A 16,562-nucleotide genomic window follows, 5' to 3' on the forward strand; every position below is an offset into this window, starting at 1 on the left:
AGTTTTGGAATAATTGTTCTAGCAGTGAATAAATCACTTTCTATTTTATGTATTTATGAATTCATGGCTCCTTTGTAGACTTGAAGGCTTATTTTCCCATATCTCTGCTAACTACATAAACATCATCCTAATCAGTGAACATGTCAATACCTGCAGAGCTCCACCTACCAAACTTCTGAGCAAGTAGAGTTGTTCTTTCAAGGACAAAATATAGGAATTAATTGAGAAAATGTTTCCCATGGACTCAAGCAGTTTTTCAACTAGCTCTGTCCATAATATGTGTTCTCAGATGGTGCCTGATGAGCTTTTACTGGAATGCAGTTTAGATAGCAGTTTGAATTCAAACATAAAAAAGAGCACAGAAAGTAACCTCCACCACATCTCCCTATGCTCAAAGAATGCAGAGTATCCCCACTGAGAATCACCTGACCATACAAACACCTATTTAATTCAGATTCTTTTATATATAATGTACCCAGTACCATAGGTGTGCATTGTACACAGGTTTATTCTGGTAGCTACACAAAAGGAACATGAATCACCTTAGTGTAAATCTGAGGCTGTCTGCACTTGCCATTGTACATGATTACATGTGCATTGTGCCATAACCCCGCTATTGACCAAATATGAAGCATGTTCCTGAAGGAGAGCACACAACAAGTAAGCTAGCATGCATGAGGGGTGTGGGTATGTACATGCTGGACAAAGAGGAGCATGTGATTCTGCACTTCTACCTGGCAGACCAGAACCACTGCAGGAACCAGAATCCAAGGTTGGTAAATTTTCCAGTGATTCTCCCTATTCCCACTTCCTGGAAATATCCCCTCCGCCTGCTCCAGTGATACATGCCTGAAACCAGCCTTCAGTCCACTCTGACATGGTCCCAAGCAACACATGGCTGAAAATCAGCGATTGTACTGAAATCTTGATGAACTACTGTAAAGCATTTAGCAGAAGCCATAACAGATTATTAATGAGCAGTCACTGTTCTCTGGTGTCTCTATTTCTCACACAAAACTTTGGCAGGGATAGTCCCTGAGTCATGCAGACCAGAGAGAAAGGGAGAGAGGGACTAGGGAGAAAGAAAGAAGCCAATCAGCGATCAGAGCAGCTGTCAGTTTGGCATGTTTCACAAGCACTAAGTGTGTGTGTGAAAACAAAGTTTGTCTCTCTTCACCAATTAAGATATGTACCCCATGTCATGTCTCATATCTGTGAATCAAAAGAACAGATGTAAACATAAAAGGTTCCCCTCCATGCCAACTCCACAGCCCGACAGGATAAAGAATGGTACAGTGTCCTTTGACTTTTAAGTATGTAATTGCATCCCTATTGGTTTGACAGCTTGTATCTCTGCAGCCATGCCTTGGAACTGCTGGTCCCTTAGCCCTTTTTTGGCCACAAAAGTATCTTCAAGTCTTTCTTTGGGACAGCTTTAGAGGAAAGACGACAGCTGTCTCTCCATGTCCACACTGTAGATCTAATGTCGCTTGCACCTCTCCCTGCCTCCCTTAAGAGGTCAGAAATCAGTTCCTTTTGGGAACACCAGCCAGTCCCCAGGATACAACAATCAAAAACATTCCAGCTCAGATAAAAGAAGCATTTCTTAGAGGTTTACAAAAGAGAAGATGCTAATGAAATATGTTAAATATTACACATAGGCTGTGCAACATTCATTCATTCATTCCAACCCTGCACTTAGGTTACAATCAATTTGTATGTTTATCTGACCCACTATCTGGCAGAAATCGCTTCGGCTAGATCTCAAAACTGCACCTCCACTCCAAGAGTGCAGGTCTCACTCTGCCTGACAGAAATGGAGCTAACTGCTGCTACCCTCCTTCACTGAATGTCCTGTCTTCTTAGACACCAAGTTAGCTATACCTTGCTTCAGCTTTGACCTTGCTTGCTACCCCCCAACGCTGGCCCTGCCTTTTCTATGCAGAAAAACAGCTGTGGCGTAGGTGGGCTGTGGAGTTTTTATAGCATGTTGGGGGGGGGGGTGCTCAGAAAGAAAAACGTTGAGAACCCCTGCCCTAGGCATCAGAGATAGTAAATAGGAAACGGAGATTTGTGACGAGTGTTCTAGGCCTGTCTTTGATTGTATGTCGTTTGATTTAGTGATATATTTATTAGTTACTTTGTCATATATTGATGATGAAATATTGATGATGAAATTGTGGGGTTATAGTTTCAAAAGGGCCTAAGACAGTTACACTTTCAGCTCCCATTGTGTTTTGGTGGGATATGGGCACCGTGACAGTCTAAATATCTAATGTCTGACTATCTACTCTTCCCTCTAAGGGCTTGTCTACACTTACAGGGCTGCAGCGGCACTACTGTAGCACTTAGTGAAGATGCTACTTATGCCAACAGGAGAGCTTCTCTCATCGGCATAGATACTCCATCTTCCCAAGAGTCGGTAGCTATGTCAATGGGAGAAGCCCTCCTGTTGAAATAACCCCTGGTGCAGACTGTGCTAAGTTAGTATAACGCTGCTGCGGGGGTCTGGATTTTTTACATCCCTGAGCGATGCAGTTATACTGACATCGGTTAGTAGAGTAGCTAAATATCAGGGGATATTGGTTAACGTGGCATTTCTTGCTACTCAAAAAGGACTAAAAGGAGCCAAGCTTTAGCCTGCTCTGTAACCATGATAGTTGGATAAAACAGCTTTTAAATGAGGAATATACAAAACCAGCAATGAAATGGAGGGGTTTGAATCCATATGGCACATGATTTTGGAAGATGCCAAGGGAAAAGGACTTCTAAAATTTCTATTGAGGGAAAAAGTGTAGAAAATATGAGAAGTGAGAGTGTAATGACCTTTTCTGATAAAGGGCACAGAAGACACTTAGTAGGATAATGTACTCTTTGAATTTGTTAAATTAAAATCTGATTTGAATACACTTGTTTAAGTAGTTACCGCTTTGGTGACTGTGTTTGCTAAAGGAATATTTATTTGTTGAATTGTAAATTTTAAACTCTTTGGGACAGGACCATCTTTCTGTTCCATGTGGTCCACAATTTGGACTCCTAGGCATGACCACAATATAAATAAAAAACCTGAGCATCACTTTTATTCAGATATGGTAGAGCACAGAACAGGAAAGGGTATACATGGTGTAGGTGGTGAGATGCATATGTTTTGTCTAATGTGGCGTTTATACCATTGAAAATATGATATAAAACATGGATTTCCTTGTGTATATAAAAATGTTTTGGAAAAAAAAGTGGGACAAAAGTTGATTATATTTGTCTCAGCCTCTTCAGTAATACATTGGGAAAGTAAAAGCAACAAAGTCCTTCTGTAATTTAGTTATTGGGGGGTGTGCACATGCCTGTTTGTGTGTCAGAGAGAGGTGGTAGAAAAAGTTCAACAATCTTTGTATCTGAAAAGTTTCAACAGAATGTATTTCATCAACATCAGTTTAGGCTCTGGTTATCACTGCATTGCCTCAACAATGCTTGATTTGCAATTACTTTTCTTGAGGGATATCCTCTAGATCTTGAAACCAAAAAGAAACCTATCTCTATGTCTGAAAAGCAAAGTGAAAAATTTGTACACCAAAGGGGTTTGCTTGTTGTAATACTATAGTGCTGCTTGTCAGTGCTGAGTTTTTTAATCTCCGTGATATGTATGTGTGTGTGTGCGTGCGTGCACGTGCTTTGTTTTGTTTTGTTTTTTGAAGGGGCATGTTAGAGTTAGATCTGTCAATCTTAAGTATTTATACAGGAAAGTTGCTACAGTACATAGGTACTGATACATAGTTGCTTCATTCATTTTACTGGGAAAGAGTGTCTTGTCTAAGGATTGTTTAAAATGAGTTTGAATCTGATACTTAACTACATTCCTTGAACATTACAAGACTATTGCTCCAAATCAGTAGGTTTTACAACCTTCCCACCCTTTGGCAGGGACCTGTTGTTTATCCAAACTACAAAATTGGCTATACTGTGAGTCACTGAAATGGAAGAGTAGCTTGCAGGTAAGCAGTAGTACAGAAATAGAGCTGATTTTCTGTGACAACTTTCTAAGGAGAAAATCTCTTAAGTTTTCTGAAGCTTCCATCTTCTAGTGTTGCTCCTATGTCATTCCCCAGGAACAGCAAGTTGTGGAGTAGTTATACATGCTGTTTCCACCACAATTGCCAAAGGCCCTATTTGCACTCGGAACATTTTTTCCCTAATTTCCTACTGTTGCTAACACTGGTGTCAGCAACCCAGGGGAACGCTAGCGCAGCCAGACAGCTGGCTGCTGCCAACATTTTAAGTACTCTGTCATTTAATCCTGCTCACAACCTAATTGTGATGGTGCTTAAAACACAGGCAGAAGCAGCAGTCCATCTACACTAGGGGCTTGTGTATATGAACACTTAGTTTGCCACAAGCTGGGGTGTAAATCTACCTTACACTAGCCTGCTGTGCACTAAGTGTCTGTGTGGGCCCTGCTGCCACACACAAAAAGTTCCCTGATGGGCTTTGATCTGTCCCATTTTGAAACTGGAGTAGATTCAAGTGCAGTTAGGGACCTCTTATTGTGTGGCAGCAAGGTCTACACAGACTTGTGCGCAGCTGGATAGTGTGAGGTAGCCAAGCCCTGAGATGCCTACCAGTGATAACACCAGAGCTGAATCAGTCTCAGCAATGGTGGAAGATTTTTGAAAAAATATCCCTAGAGTCTTTGAGACACAAGCCAGCAAAAATATTGAGATTTAGGCAGAATAACTAGTCTCTCCCCCTCAATGACACACTGAGGCTGCTTGGTGGATTTTCCCCCTTTCAGTGTCTGATTTTCTTTTTATACTTAAAGTGGTGTAATGGATTGGAGCAGCCCCCTGAAGGCAGCCAGATATTTTGCTTTAGAACAGAGTGTCAGGAAATCCTTCCTTGTATTCAGGAAATTCATTGAAACATGATTCCACACAATAGGAATGTTTGTTTGTGTGTCCTGTGACTATTTCATTCACTCTGTGTAGACACTTAGCTCATTTACACTATCAGTTCTTGGTATTTATCAAGTGTGTTTTTATTTCTCTCTTCCTGTGTATGTAGGCAATCTCTAACCTCCGTAGGATGAGACTAGTAGGTCCATGTTACATAATGAAAGACCAAGTAGCTGGGCATTGGTGTTTCAATTTAGAAATCCAACTGAACTAATTCAGTGTGCTCAGAAAACTATAAAGCCTGTCTTTAAATACTTGTGATAAATGAAGGGCAGTAACATAGGTAGCAAATTGTAGTAGGGTACCTGCCCTGTTTGGGTGGGGCTCATTCATTCTGTATATCCTACACTACATGTGTAAACATAGTGCTAATCCCACACTGTGTTTCTGTTAGCACTGGACAATCAGCCGAGTGGGATTTGGCCATAATGAGTCAAGCCTGACCAGGAATGGCGACTTTAGCACAGCAGTGTGTACAATGTTGCCTTGAAACAGCTTTACCATTATTAGCCTGTGTCTATATTTAATAGGGCTTTTTCATCATTGAAACTGCACCTGTAATTATAGTCCTAGCATGCATGCTTCTTTGGCACCATTGGCAGGTGTTTCTAGGAAGTGGGCAGAGCACTCCCTTCCCCTCAGTCAGATCCCACTCCCCCTAGACATTACTCTGTATCTGGAAGGACCTTTCTGGGGGGAAAGGAGACAAACATTTACAGGTGAATTGTGAATTCAAAGGACAGGGAGCATGGGGGGATTTCCAGTGATGACAGGCAAGAGAGGGAGTAGAAAGGCTTTGGGAAGAAAGCTGAAATTCAGCTGAGATCCACTTGGTGGGATATCTAGGAAGATCTGTCATGAGATACAATCAGAAAGATGACAATGAACAGAGCAGAGAAGTATATCTACAAGTAGTCACCATAGAGATGGTAGCAGAAGACATGCCCAGGGATAAGGGTGCACTGGGAGATAAGGAGAAAGCTAAGGACACACCAGCAGAATGGGAGGGAGGAGGAAGGGGTCTTTTACTAACTACCAAAAATGTTGGCTCCTAAGATCCAAAGCAGTGTTTGTAAAGTGCTTTGAGATCCTCCAGTGAGAGGCACTAAATAAGTGCAGAATGTGAGATCTGTATCTCATCAATGTTTGAGAAGCCATAGCCCAGACAACAACATCTGACTGAAGTGGGTAGACTTAACTAAGGAAAATTGGTCCTAATGTATCATACAAAACAGGTGAATCTTGAAGCAATTTGTTGGGTGTAATTTATTCCATTGCCTTGATGGAATAATTTACCCCCTTGAGCATCTTCACTTCTGGAGAACTCTCAGCCTCCGTGAGTTAGCACACTTTTCAACAAAATAAAATGCACATCCTATCACTGAGCAATATCAGGTGGATCTGTAGTGCTGCCTTAAAGATCAAAGGCAACACAGCAGGCCAAGAGCTATGGTATGGATGAACAGGGGTAGAGTGCTGATCAGCCAAGATCTTTGGGAAATGGCCCTGTTCTTGTGGACCTCTACTTTTCAGTGGACTTCCCAGCCACCAGCTGACCATTTCATTTCTCTCATTCGGTTCATCTGCCAGAGGGGGGCAGATGGCAATGCAAAGCTGGCCAGTGGCCATGGAACTGTGCAGTACTTTAGTTTCATACAGCATACATCCCCTTCATCAGTAGCTGTGGTGTAAGTAACCGTCTAGGATAGTTTACATAGCTGTTGTAGAAATATAAAATGTAGTATTGTTAGAAATGTTTCTATTGTACTGGATTATCTTTAACCTCAACCCGTTAGGAAAACAAAGCAAAACCACAACTCTGAATTCAAATAACAGGGCTAGAATCAAATTTCAGAACAATGAAGTTCTGCTACAACATGATTTTGTTTGGTTGAAGAGTCACGTCAGACAATCCCAAAGGCAACCTCTAGCCACTCTGAAGTTGCAGGAGCTTGAGGGATTCAGCTATTATTATTTATTATTTCATACATTTCAAGGCCAAAAGTGACCACTGTGATCATCTAGTCTGACTTCCTGTATAACACAGGCCATAGAATTTCCCCCAAATAATTCCTTTTGAACTAGAACATTTTTTTAAAAAATTCCAAACTTGATTTTAAAATTGCCTTTGCTGGAGAATCCACCATGATTCTTGTTCCTGTGGTTAACTGCTCTCACTTTGACAAATGATATCTTATTTCCCATTTGAATTTGTTGAGTTTCAACTTCCAGCCATTGGATCGTGAAGCCCCAACTGATATTCGGGCCCTATTGTGCTAAGTGCTGTACAAACATATAGTAAGAGGCAGGCTCTGCCCTGAAGAATTTATGATCTAAATAGAAAAGACAGACAAAAAGTTGGGGGGGAAGGCACTGAGAGATGAAGTGACTTGCCTAAGGTCACACAGCAAATCAGTAGCAGAGCCAGGAATAGACCCAAGGTCTCCTGACTCCCAGTCCAGTGTCCTGTCCACTAGAGGACACTGCCTCCCATGTGCCCAGATATAACTGGAGTTCTATTTCTGTGATACAAACCTAACTCCACCTGCATTTTTTTCTTATTATAATGATGAATTCCTTAAAATTATACAAATGAGAGTATGTGAGATCTATCTTACATACAAGATCTTTCCCAGGGATAATTATAGCCCTTTAAAAGGGAGCATTTCAAGTAAATTGAATTCTGAGCAGAACATGACCTGTACACAGGAATTACATTGCACAGAAAAGAACCCATCCCATTGATTAGCTTGTTCGGTGGAGTACCTAACACGATGTCCGGCTCTGCTGTATTGAGTTGGATAAAACATGGCTTTGATGTACAATGTACTATCTAAACACGCAGCAGAGTTACAATTCTATAAGACTTCTAGTGTGTAAATTATTGCAGACCTTACTACTGAAAATCCTACGTTCTGACATCAGAGATTAAACACTTTACATGTTCACAAAGAATGATTAATATCTACTGAAGCAGGATCCTTCAGAGAAGGTCTGTTCTTTCATAGTGGTCGTGTATGTATGTTTACTATCCTGAGAATCTGAGTTGATATTTATATTTAACTTCAAGTGTAGCCTGTGATCAATTTAAGAGAGTGGCAAATCTGTATTTTTCTCGGAGTTTAAAGGCTGGTCTGCCCCCTGGGTTATACATCAGTTTGGCTTGAACTTCTCTGTTCATTTGCTAAGCAGATTTATCTCAAACATCATTCTGAGGTGACAGGGAGACAAACAAAGTTGGGACAGAGGAGAAAAGTGCCAAGACGTAAAGATTAATAGGTGAATTTTAAAAAGATAGGAGCTTCTGATAATGTGATCAAGAACAGGTGAAGAAATAAAAAGAACACGAGAATGAGAGCTGCCCTGTTGCTGGAGAAGCGTGTGGCAATTGCACTGTGGAAGCTGGCTATTCCAGCCTGCTACCAATCAGTTGCTACCCAATTCTGAGTGGGAAAGTCGACCATTGGAGTCGTGTTGATGCAAGTGTGCAGGGCCATTAATCACATCCTGCTCCTAAAGACCGTGACTCTGGTTTGCACAGCAATGTACGGGGTGGGGATGACAGCTGGTCACCTGAGGGCAGGGCAGTAGAGTTCAAGCTGATGGCTAGAGAGGCGAGAACAGGCCTCCATGGGACACCTGCTGGAGGCCAATTGCAGTGCTGTAGCCACAGCACAGAAAGCTCGATGCCTCTCATCGGGGTGGCTTTTTTAGAGCTCTGCATCTGCGAGTTTCTGCACACTAAGTGGCTTGGCAGTATGCACACCTCGGGAGTTACAGTGCTTGTGTGTGTGTTCATCTGATTCTGGGGCTGGAAGAACCCAGCCCTGGGGAACCTAGGTCCTGCAGGAGAGCTCCATGGGGAGGGAACTTGCATCAGGGAGAAGTACAGCTCCATATGAGAACACAAGTGACACAAGCCGTACATTGATAGAAGGACAGAAACCTCCCCAAACTGCCCAGAAGAGTAACCCTAATAAATGAGCATACCCCAAAGTAACAGGCAAAGCTGGTAACAATGCAGCAGGTGTTACTCCTATAGCTAAATCATGTTAGCAACTGTGCGGCCTTGGGCCTAGAGCACTGGAGTGGGACTATTGTGCCCTGGGTTATGGTCCCAGCTGAGCTGGTGACCTTGGGCATGTCAGTGCCAACTTGTGCCTCAGTTTCCTCATACGTAAAATGGGTATACCTAGCCTGACATCCTTTATAAAGTACTTTGTAAGCTAGGGATGGAAAGCGCGATCTAAGGGCTGGGTATTATTAAGAATAGCCTGGTTATCTTGTGAACTTCTTGAGGGTGGAGGGAGACTGTCTCCCCTTCTGTGCTCCACACAGCAGGCCCCAGCGGAGGGTGCTCAGTGCAAGGCCCTTCCTGTGGGAGGCTGCAGTGCGCTTGGAGGTGAGGGGCGCTGTGCAGCCTGGACACCTCACAGCACATCGCTATTTAGCTCAGGAACAAAGAGCGCGAATTGACCGTAACTCCCTGCAGCCCAAACAAACCACCAACGGGCTGGGGCAGCAGGAGGCGAGGGCTCGATGCTGTGCAATGCCCCCCCCCCCTCCCCGCTCTCTGCGGGCAGCTGCCCCCCCGCCCCGCCGGAGGTTGCCAAACCCTGGTGTGCCCAGGCAGCGTGAGTCAAAGGGCTGATGAGTCAGAGGCAGCCTGGGGTGGGGCGCTTCTCCTCAGGCTGCCGCAGGCTGGACGAAGGGCGGGGGAGAGGCTGGGAAGCGCCGGGGGTGGGGACTAGGCCAGACTGTAGATGTGGCTCTGTACAAAATCCCCACCCAAGCTGCCATCGTCTTCCCTCGCTGAGTCCCGAGGAGCCTGGCGCAGCCTGTGCTTTGCCCCAGGTAAGTGGCCCCCTCCCCCAGCTTGGCTGCGCCTGCTGCCCCCGGCCGGGGGGCTAGCACCGCCTGGGCATTCGCGGCGGGGGCGTTAGCGAAGAAAAGCGCCCCGGGGCACCCGGCGGCTCGATTCGCAGACGTTGTTTCTGAAAGTTTTTGTATTTGAAACAGCCTCGCCGAGCAAAGCTCTCGGGGAGCAAGACCGTTTTCCAGCCGAGTATCTGCAGGGGAGCTGGGCTGTGTAGGGCTAGGAAACGCACAGGAGTTTCCTCTGCCAGGGACACACCCCGCTTCTGATGTTCCAGATGAAATTTATTTTAAGGAACCTAGGAGGAGGTGTAAGGTAACTGGAGCTGGCAGTGGACTCCAGAGAGAGGGAGAAGAGAGGAACGGGGAGAGGGGCTGCACAGAACAACAGCCTTAGGAGGCAGTAACTAGAACCTGTAATAAAGTAATCAACACAATTGCTTACGCTACAAATACCAGGCTCTTTGCTAGGCTGCTAGATGTCGTGGCTGTTAATCCGAGAAATCGCCAGACTGCAATGTTGGGTGTGGCCTCCAGGGAGTAGAGTGTGTCTCCCAACTCCCCCCCCCGTCTTTTTTAAATTTTTGCTGCATTGTTCTCTTCCCCCCTCGCCCCCCCAACCTCTTTTAAAGGTGGTTCTCGGTGTTTTGTTGCACGTGCAAGTGGTTTCAGATGATCAAATAAGTCTTGTTTTTAAACTTGTTAGTATGAAACTACCATATTGATATGTCAGTATTATCCTTGTCTGGGGTGAAGAAAAAGGGGGTTTCTTTAATAACCCCTACCAGGAGGAGTTGGTCCCAGAATACTAAGAAGTCATTTAAGAACTAGTTCCCTTTTCTTCCCCTGTTAAAGTACATCAAGGCTCTTTGAATGAGCGATTTTTGCCATAGGTAAGATTCACTTTTCAACCAGAAGCTTTGCAGAGAAGATTTATTTTAGATAATCAGCTGAGCTTTAGACTTTCAGTTTAAATGCAAGTTTCATTCAGGTGTAACTAAGCTAATGTTAGACATTACAGAACAAAGTGTGACCCCCACACATAACCTGAGTAAATGGGCCCCACTTGTGGGGCTCTGGGTTACAGAGAATAGAATACTTACTCACTCTTGCTTTCTCAGGGTGTGGTGGAGCAGTGCCACTGTAGCTATTCTAGCAGTTTCTGCCCCTGCAGTCTTCCTACACAAGTAGCTTTCGATAATGAATCTCCATAGCTGAGCCTCACTTCTCCTCTTATACCTTGTTCCCCCAACCATGCAAATGTACGTGCTGTCTGGCATGGAGTATTGTAGTGTGGCTGGGGTGCTGTTCTGTTTTATGTCCCGTTCCCCCCATTAGCAGAATTGCTGAGGTTGTGCTGCTCTTTTGGCCTTGTGCGTCAGTGTCAGGATGGGAAGCCTTTGCACCACCCCTGCTGTGGATGAGTGAGGAATATAACTGGAGGAATACTAGGGTGCTTTCAGGGAGGCCATGTACAGATTTGGCTCATTACTGGACAGTTACAGGACAGTTTAGGGTTCACTATTCATAAAACTATTGCAATAGTATGCATTAGGACTCTGAATAAAGAGCACTTTTGTACGTGGAAATAAATGAAGACTGAAAGAGGTGACATAGTTACTCAAGGTTAATGTTCTATGCCATTGAGAGAGTTCAGTTGAAAGATGCACTTAGTCCTATACGTGGACACTGCCTGCTTGTCGAGTTCCTAAATTAAGTGGGCTCTGCAGGGTAGGTTCGTGGTAGGACAGAGATTTCCTTCTTGGGTTGATGTTGCAGGATTTGTATGTTACTTCTGTTGCTTGGTTTGGTGGTACACTCACTGGGGCTGTTCAGTATTTTTCTAGTTGCTCTTTTATGGAATGGTTTTTAATAATAGGTTTTCCTGCAGGATCTCAGGAATATTCTATTTTAAATATAGATATAGAGAAGTCCTAGCTTTACTGTTGGTTAAGCACTCATGTATGATATAGGCAATTGGCATATTCCTAAAATGGAACATCTACCTCTCCTGGATTATGTAGTATTGACCGGTGGAAGAGAGTGAGTCTTAAGATATTGTGCATTGCTAATAGATCGAAATAACGTTTTTCAGATATGGCCTATGGAATCTTTTCCTTTCAAGTTTAATCAATTCATGACCCAGACAGGGGCTTCATTTGTCCTCCTAAGCTCTGGGGTACGGCTTGGGGACACAGCCTGACCTGCTGTATTTCCAGTCACCATCGTGTTCAAATAAATATGACTTTTGGTCCTTGTTCAAAGACATTCTGTTCCTTTACTTTTTTTGTGGTATTTTTCTTCCTCTTCCCCACTTTCCCCCTAGCCTCTGAGCAAAGCTCCCCTGTTGCCACACCCTGTCTTGGTTGGAAGTCTTAAACCATATGGACTTTTGATTGTAAGAGCTTCCATTCTTTCATTCGCTATTTCTTTGCCCCACCTGGGAACACCCTTTCCTGTCATCCACGTTTTCAGGGTAGGACCATAGGTTAGCTGCCTTCTCACATGATGACTGCTGCTTGTTCAGTCAACATCTGGAATTTTTTTCCTGGAACCTCTGCATGTTTTCTTTCATGACACATCTGAACTGTGCTCAGAAACCAAGAGAGCTGAGGCTGTGTCTAAATCAACATGACCTCCTATAGCATTATCACCAGATTGCCCGATGGTTGTTATGTGGGTGGGGATCAGACAGAGACCAATAACAGTGTGGGCAATTGACCTGCAAGTATCTGAACGGCATCTTCTCTCAGCAAAGAATAACTGAGATCTCTCACTTCTCTGTGTATTATTAAAAAAAAGAAATAGTGAAATTGTGATTCAGGATCACATGATAGCCTTCTGAAAGAAAAACAGATTGCTTCAGCTCGTCTACAAGTATGAAGTCTTGCCTTAAAGGTTTGGGGATAGAGGCCCAGATTCCTTTCAGTTTAAAGAAGAGCAAGACTGTGCATGTGGTTTTTATTTTAAATACATCCAAATCCAAACTGTATTAGTCAGAACTTCACCAGTAACAAGGGGGTTTACTTGAGGACAGCGAGTGTGTCTTGACTGATATGGGGCCAAAATTCTAATGAAGGAACTTGTGACTATCTTCACATTTATTCTGTAATTGAAGATCTTTATCTGCAACCTTGATTTTACAGAAACTCCCATTATGCTGCCAGTTTTCTTTTGATCTGCACTAAACCTGGTTCTGATTGGCTTTTGGTTGCTATAGCATTATTTGGTTTCTCCATGAACATACCATTTTCAACTGTACAAGAGGGTGTGTTATCTCAGTTACTGGATTCCGTTCAAGTTTTATGTTCCAACAGGCCTGATTCAGTGTGGTTTTTATTTGATTTAGAAATGGCAGGCTTGCAAAAAGCTGTCTGGCGATTGTTGCTGTGTGAAAGACTTTAGTGCAAATGCATTCACTTCAGCTTTCAGTGGAGCTTTTTAGTTCTTTGTGGCATGCGAGACCAAAGGTTTTCTTAGTCATATGTCTTGATGATCAATTTTAGAGCATCTTCAGTACAAAGATTGCCTTGTTTGTAACATTAACTTTTATTAAGAAATAACTAGTACTTTGGCTTTCATAATGTAAGTGCCATATCACAATCCTCATGATTAAGGCTTGTGCAAGACCTTTTAAGTCTTTCTCTCTGTTGCTTCTTTTTAAGGGCTGGACCTGGATTGTTCTGGATTTCTGTCCTAAGACTGATTATTTCAATGCAGTGGATGTTATCCCAAACTTCCTCCCTTAGATACTATATCTTAATTATTCCATAGGAAAATGAGCGGAGTTTAAACTTTGTTCTTTTCTCACCGAGATTGTTCCAGACGGGGTGGGGGCTGAAGAAAAATAAACATTCATGATGTTGTCGTCTTAGCCAAATATAATACTGTCGCTAAAAATATGGTGCTTGGGGGATATGGGCAGAGGTAGGTTCTATTTTTGTATTAAAAGATATAATGCCTTATTTCTTACCTTATGTAACGTATTACACCGGGCCCCTTTTTTCAGCAATACCACATAGTACTGCAAAGGTATCTAGGGACCAATGCTTATTTTCTTTTGAATGTTTTCCTCACAAGATCATCATGTTCTTTAGCAGCACTGGCTGATTGTATCTTCTCATCCCATCTTTTGATGATCCTGAGTGACAGAGAGGATTGTTTGCTTGGTATCAACTCTTAGAACTCTCATCTGCTTTCAAGAGAGCCACACTTGGAAACTGGGTACTGTATTGTAAGGGGTTGGGATATACTAACTCAAGGATGAGGAAGAGTTTCCAGCAATTGGGAAGTGGATGGGAATTCTTGTAGAGGGAGTCCTACCGCAAATCTCTCCTGTTTGGAACTCACGAACTCCCTCAAACGTGAGCTGCCTCTGAGCTATTTGTTGCCCATCTGACTCTTGAGTGCCAGGCTGGCAGTTGGAAGACTCACTGAAAGGACGTGGGCAGGGTAGGGTGTCTGGGAGCAGGGAGATGGATCAGGGGAGCGAGGTAATGGGGAGGAGAAAGAGGAGAACTGGCAGCAGGAGGAGCATTGCTGAGACCCTGGGAGGGAGGAATTCAGAGGGAGGTTGAATATACTCTCGTTAAGTTTCTTGGTCTAGTGTACTGAGGACAAATATCCTGATCCTATGTGTGCTAAATTTGTGCATGCGGGTGATGTACAGGCAGTGCTGTTGGTCTAAACGTGCAAATGTCTAGTTTCCAACACCTTAACATAGCGTACTGCCTAAGATTAGTGGTATTAGCAGGTATTAGCATTATTTCTCACTTGTTAGCAGAAATGCCTCTGTCTAATCTAGCTGGTTCCTTTTCCCTGTTCGACATTTCCACTAGATTTCTTGGTGCTGGAGTCCTCAGAAGGCAACCTTCAATTTTAACTGATGAAATAGTTAATGCTTATTAACTATTTATTAATTAATAAATATTGTTAATGGTCTCATTACAGTTGGTATGGCAGCACCCATTTTTTCATGTTCTGTGTGTGTATATTCTTTCCACTGCATGCATCCGATGAAGTAGGTTTTAGCCCATGAAAGCTTATGCCCAAGTAAATTTTAGTCTCTAAAGTGCCACAAGTACTCCTCGGTTTTTTTTGTTTTTGTTTTTTTGCTTATTTCAGTGGCACCATCAGAAGGTGACACAAATGGCTACATTTCTCTCCTTGCTAGTGGAATTTGGGAGCTCCTACCTTCCTGCCAGAATTTCAGGAATGCAGTGATGTTGTCCAAACTCCTCCCATTTACACCCCTCGAAAAAATTCTCCTCCTCTTACTCATGATGATTTAGAACCCTCCCAATCAAACAATAGTACTGCCGAGGCAAAGAAACCAAACTTGTCAGGGAAAAATGGTATAATGGCATCAGCTTGTCCAATTGACATGTTCATTTTTATAGGATCTATGCACATTAGGCTTATTTTTCATACATCTAGAAGTATGATCATATTAGGTGCTTAAAAACCAATAGTCTTTGGAATTTTAAACATTTCAGCATGCTTAGTTTCCATCACCAAGTATTGCTGAGAAGGAAATTTGTTGCCTTGGCTGTGATGTGAAATGGATAAGCTTTTTGGCAACGGAGGCTACCCCACACAATGATGCAGATTATCCTACTCCATTACATTGTTCCTTTTGGAGCCTGTATTTTGATGGGGTCCTTATTATTTGTGATCTGATACTCATACTGCTAATCACTATTTGTGCCCCTGGCTTGTAATTTTTATTTTTTTAGTAGCAATATTAGAAACTGTTTAACCATTCAAGTGCAAAGTAGTAAAGTTAGGCAAGTGTTCTGGCTCAAGTGTTCCAGATCAAATAACATCAGCTGCTTCTGTAAAATACAAATGGCCTCTGCAAATTTAAGTTATTTCAAGACTTGTGATTGAGGAATTTAGCCTCTGAGTTGCAGATCATTTGCCTAAAGCAGTTGTTTTTAATTGCTTTTTGGCAGTTGTCTGGGCCGAGGGTACAGTTTCTCTAAAATAAATTTGTTGATACTAAAAAGAAGTTGATCAGTGTCTGTGTGTTCAAAAAATCACTAATGTAGTATCCTTACTGTGGTGGTGATCTAGCAAAGCAGTCATTAATTAGAGTCATGACTCTGATTTTTAGGAAATGGCCCTCAGTTGATGTGTGGTATTGATTTTGAAATGTGTTTGCGGGTTTTTTGGGTGGTGGTTTTTTTGTTTTTTGGTAGGAGTTCAACTTACTGGAGATCTGACAAGTCTGGTTTCTTTGCCTGGGCAGTAGTATTGTTTGACTAGGAGGGTCCTAAATCATCATGAGGAGTAGAATTTTTTCAAGGGGGTAAACGGGAGGCATTTAGGCAACATCAGTGCATTCCTGAAACTTATTGACTGAAATTTAAAAGGTCAGCAAAAGTGATTAGAGTAATAATAGTCACCTACTGACATATAGGAGAGTGAAGGCCAATTCCTATCCAGTTGTGATGTATGCCATTTACTGTATACTCTTGAGATACTCGCTTACTTGTTATTTCAGCTCTTGCTGGATTGTCCTAACTTTGGTGTGATGGTATAACAGGGCTAGTTTAATGTGCTGTAGCGTGTTGGTGTAAAAAAAAAAGAAAAAAATGTTTATGAAGTCTCTCTCTCTTTTTTTTTTCCCCCCTCCAGTTTCCTTTCAAGATGTCCACGGTCCATGAAATTCTAGGCAAGCTCACCCTTGAGGGAGATGTAAGTATCACTGTGAGGAGCTAGAAAAGAGATTTGATAGGC

General features: G+C 42.8%; 1 protein-coding gene across 4 annotated transcripts in view; it reads left to right on the forward strand.

The window, feature by feature from the left end:
* The first annotated feature begins 9,643 nt into the window (after positions 1–9,643).
* ANXA2 (annexin A2) overlaps positions 9,644–16,562 on the forward strand; it is a 54,030-nt gene continuing 47,111 nt past the window's right edge. For 3 of the 4 annotated variants that reach the window (XR_006284598.1, XM_043524579.1, XM_037910463.2), the window contains exons 1-2: positions 9,644–9,800; positions 16,461–16,520. Coding sequence is in view for 3 of the 4 variants with exons in the window: in XM_043524579.1 (XP_043380514.1) it covers positions 16,473–16,520 (48 nt within the window). In the remaining variant the exon portion in view is untranslated. The remainder of the gene's footprint in view (positions 9,801–16,460; positions 16,521–16,562) is intronic. The other variant, XM_037910464.2, reaches the window with a different exon arrangement.

Source organism: Chelonia mydas, chromosome 10 (assembly GCF_015237465.2).
Source record: "Chelonia mydas isolate rCheMyd1 chromosome 10, rCheMyd1.pri.v2, whole genome shotgun sequence".
Lineage (NCBI taxonomy): Eukaryota > Metazoa > Chordata > Testudines > Cheloniidae > Chelonia > Chelonia mydas.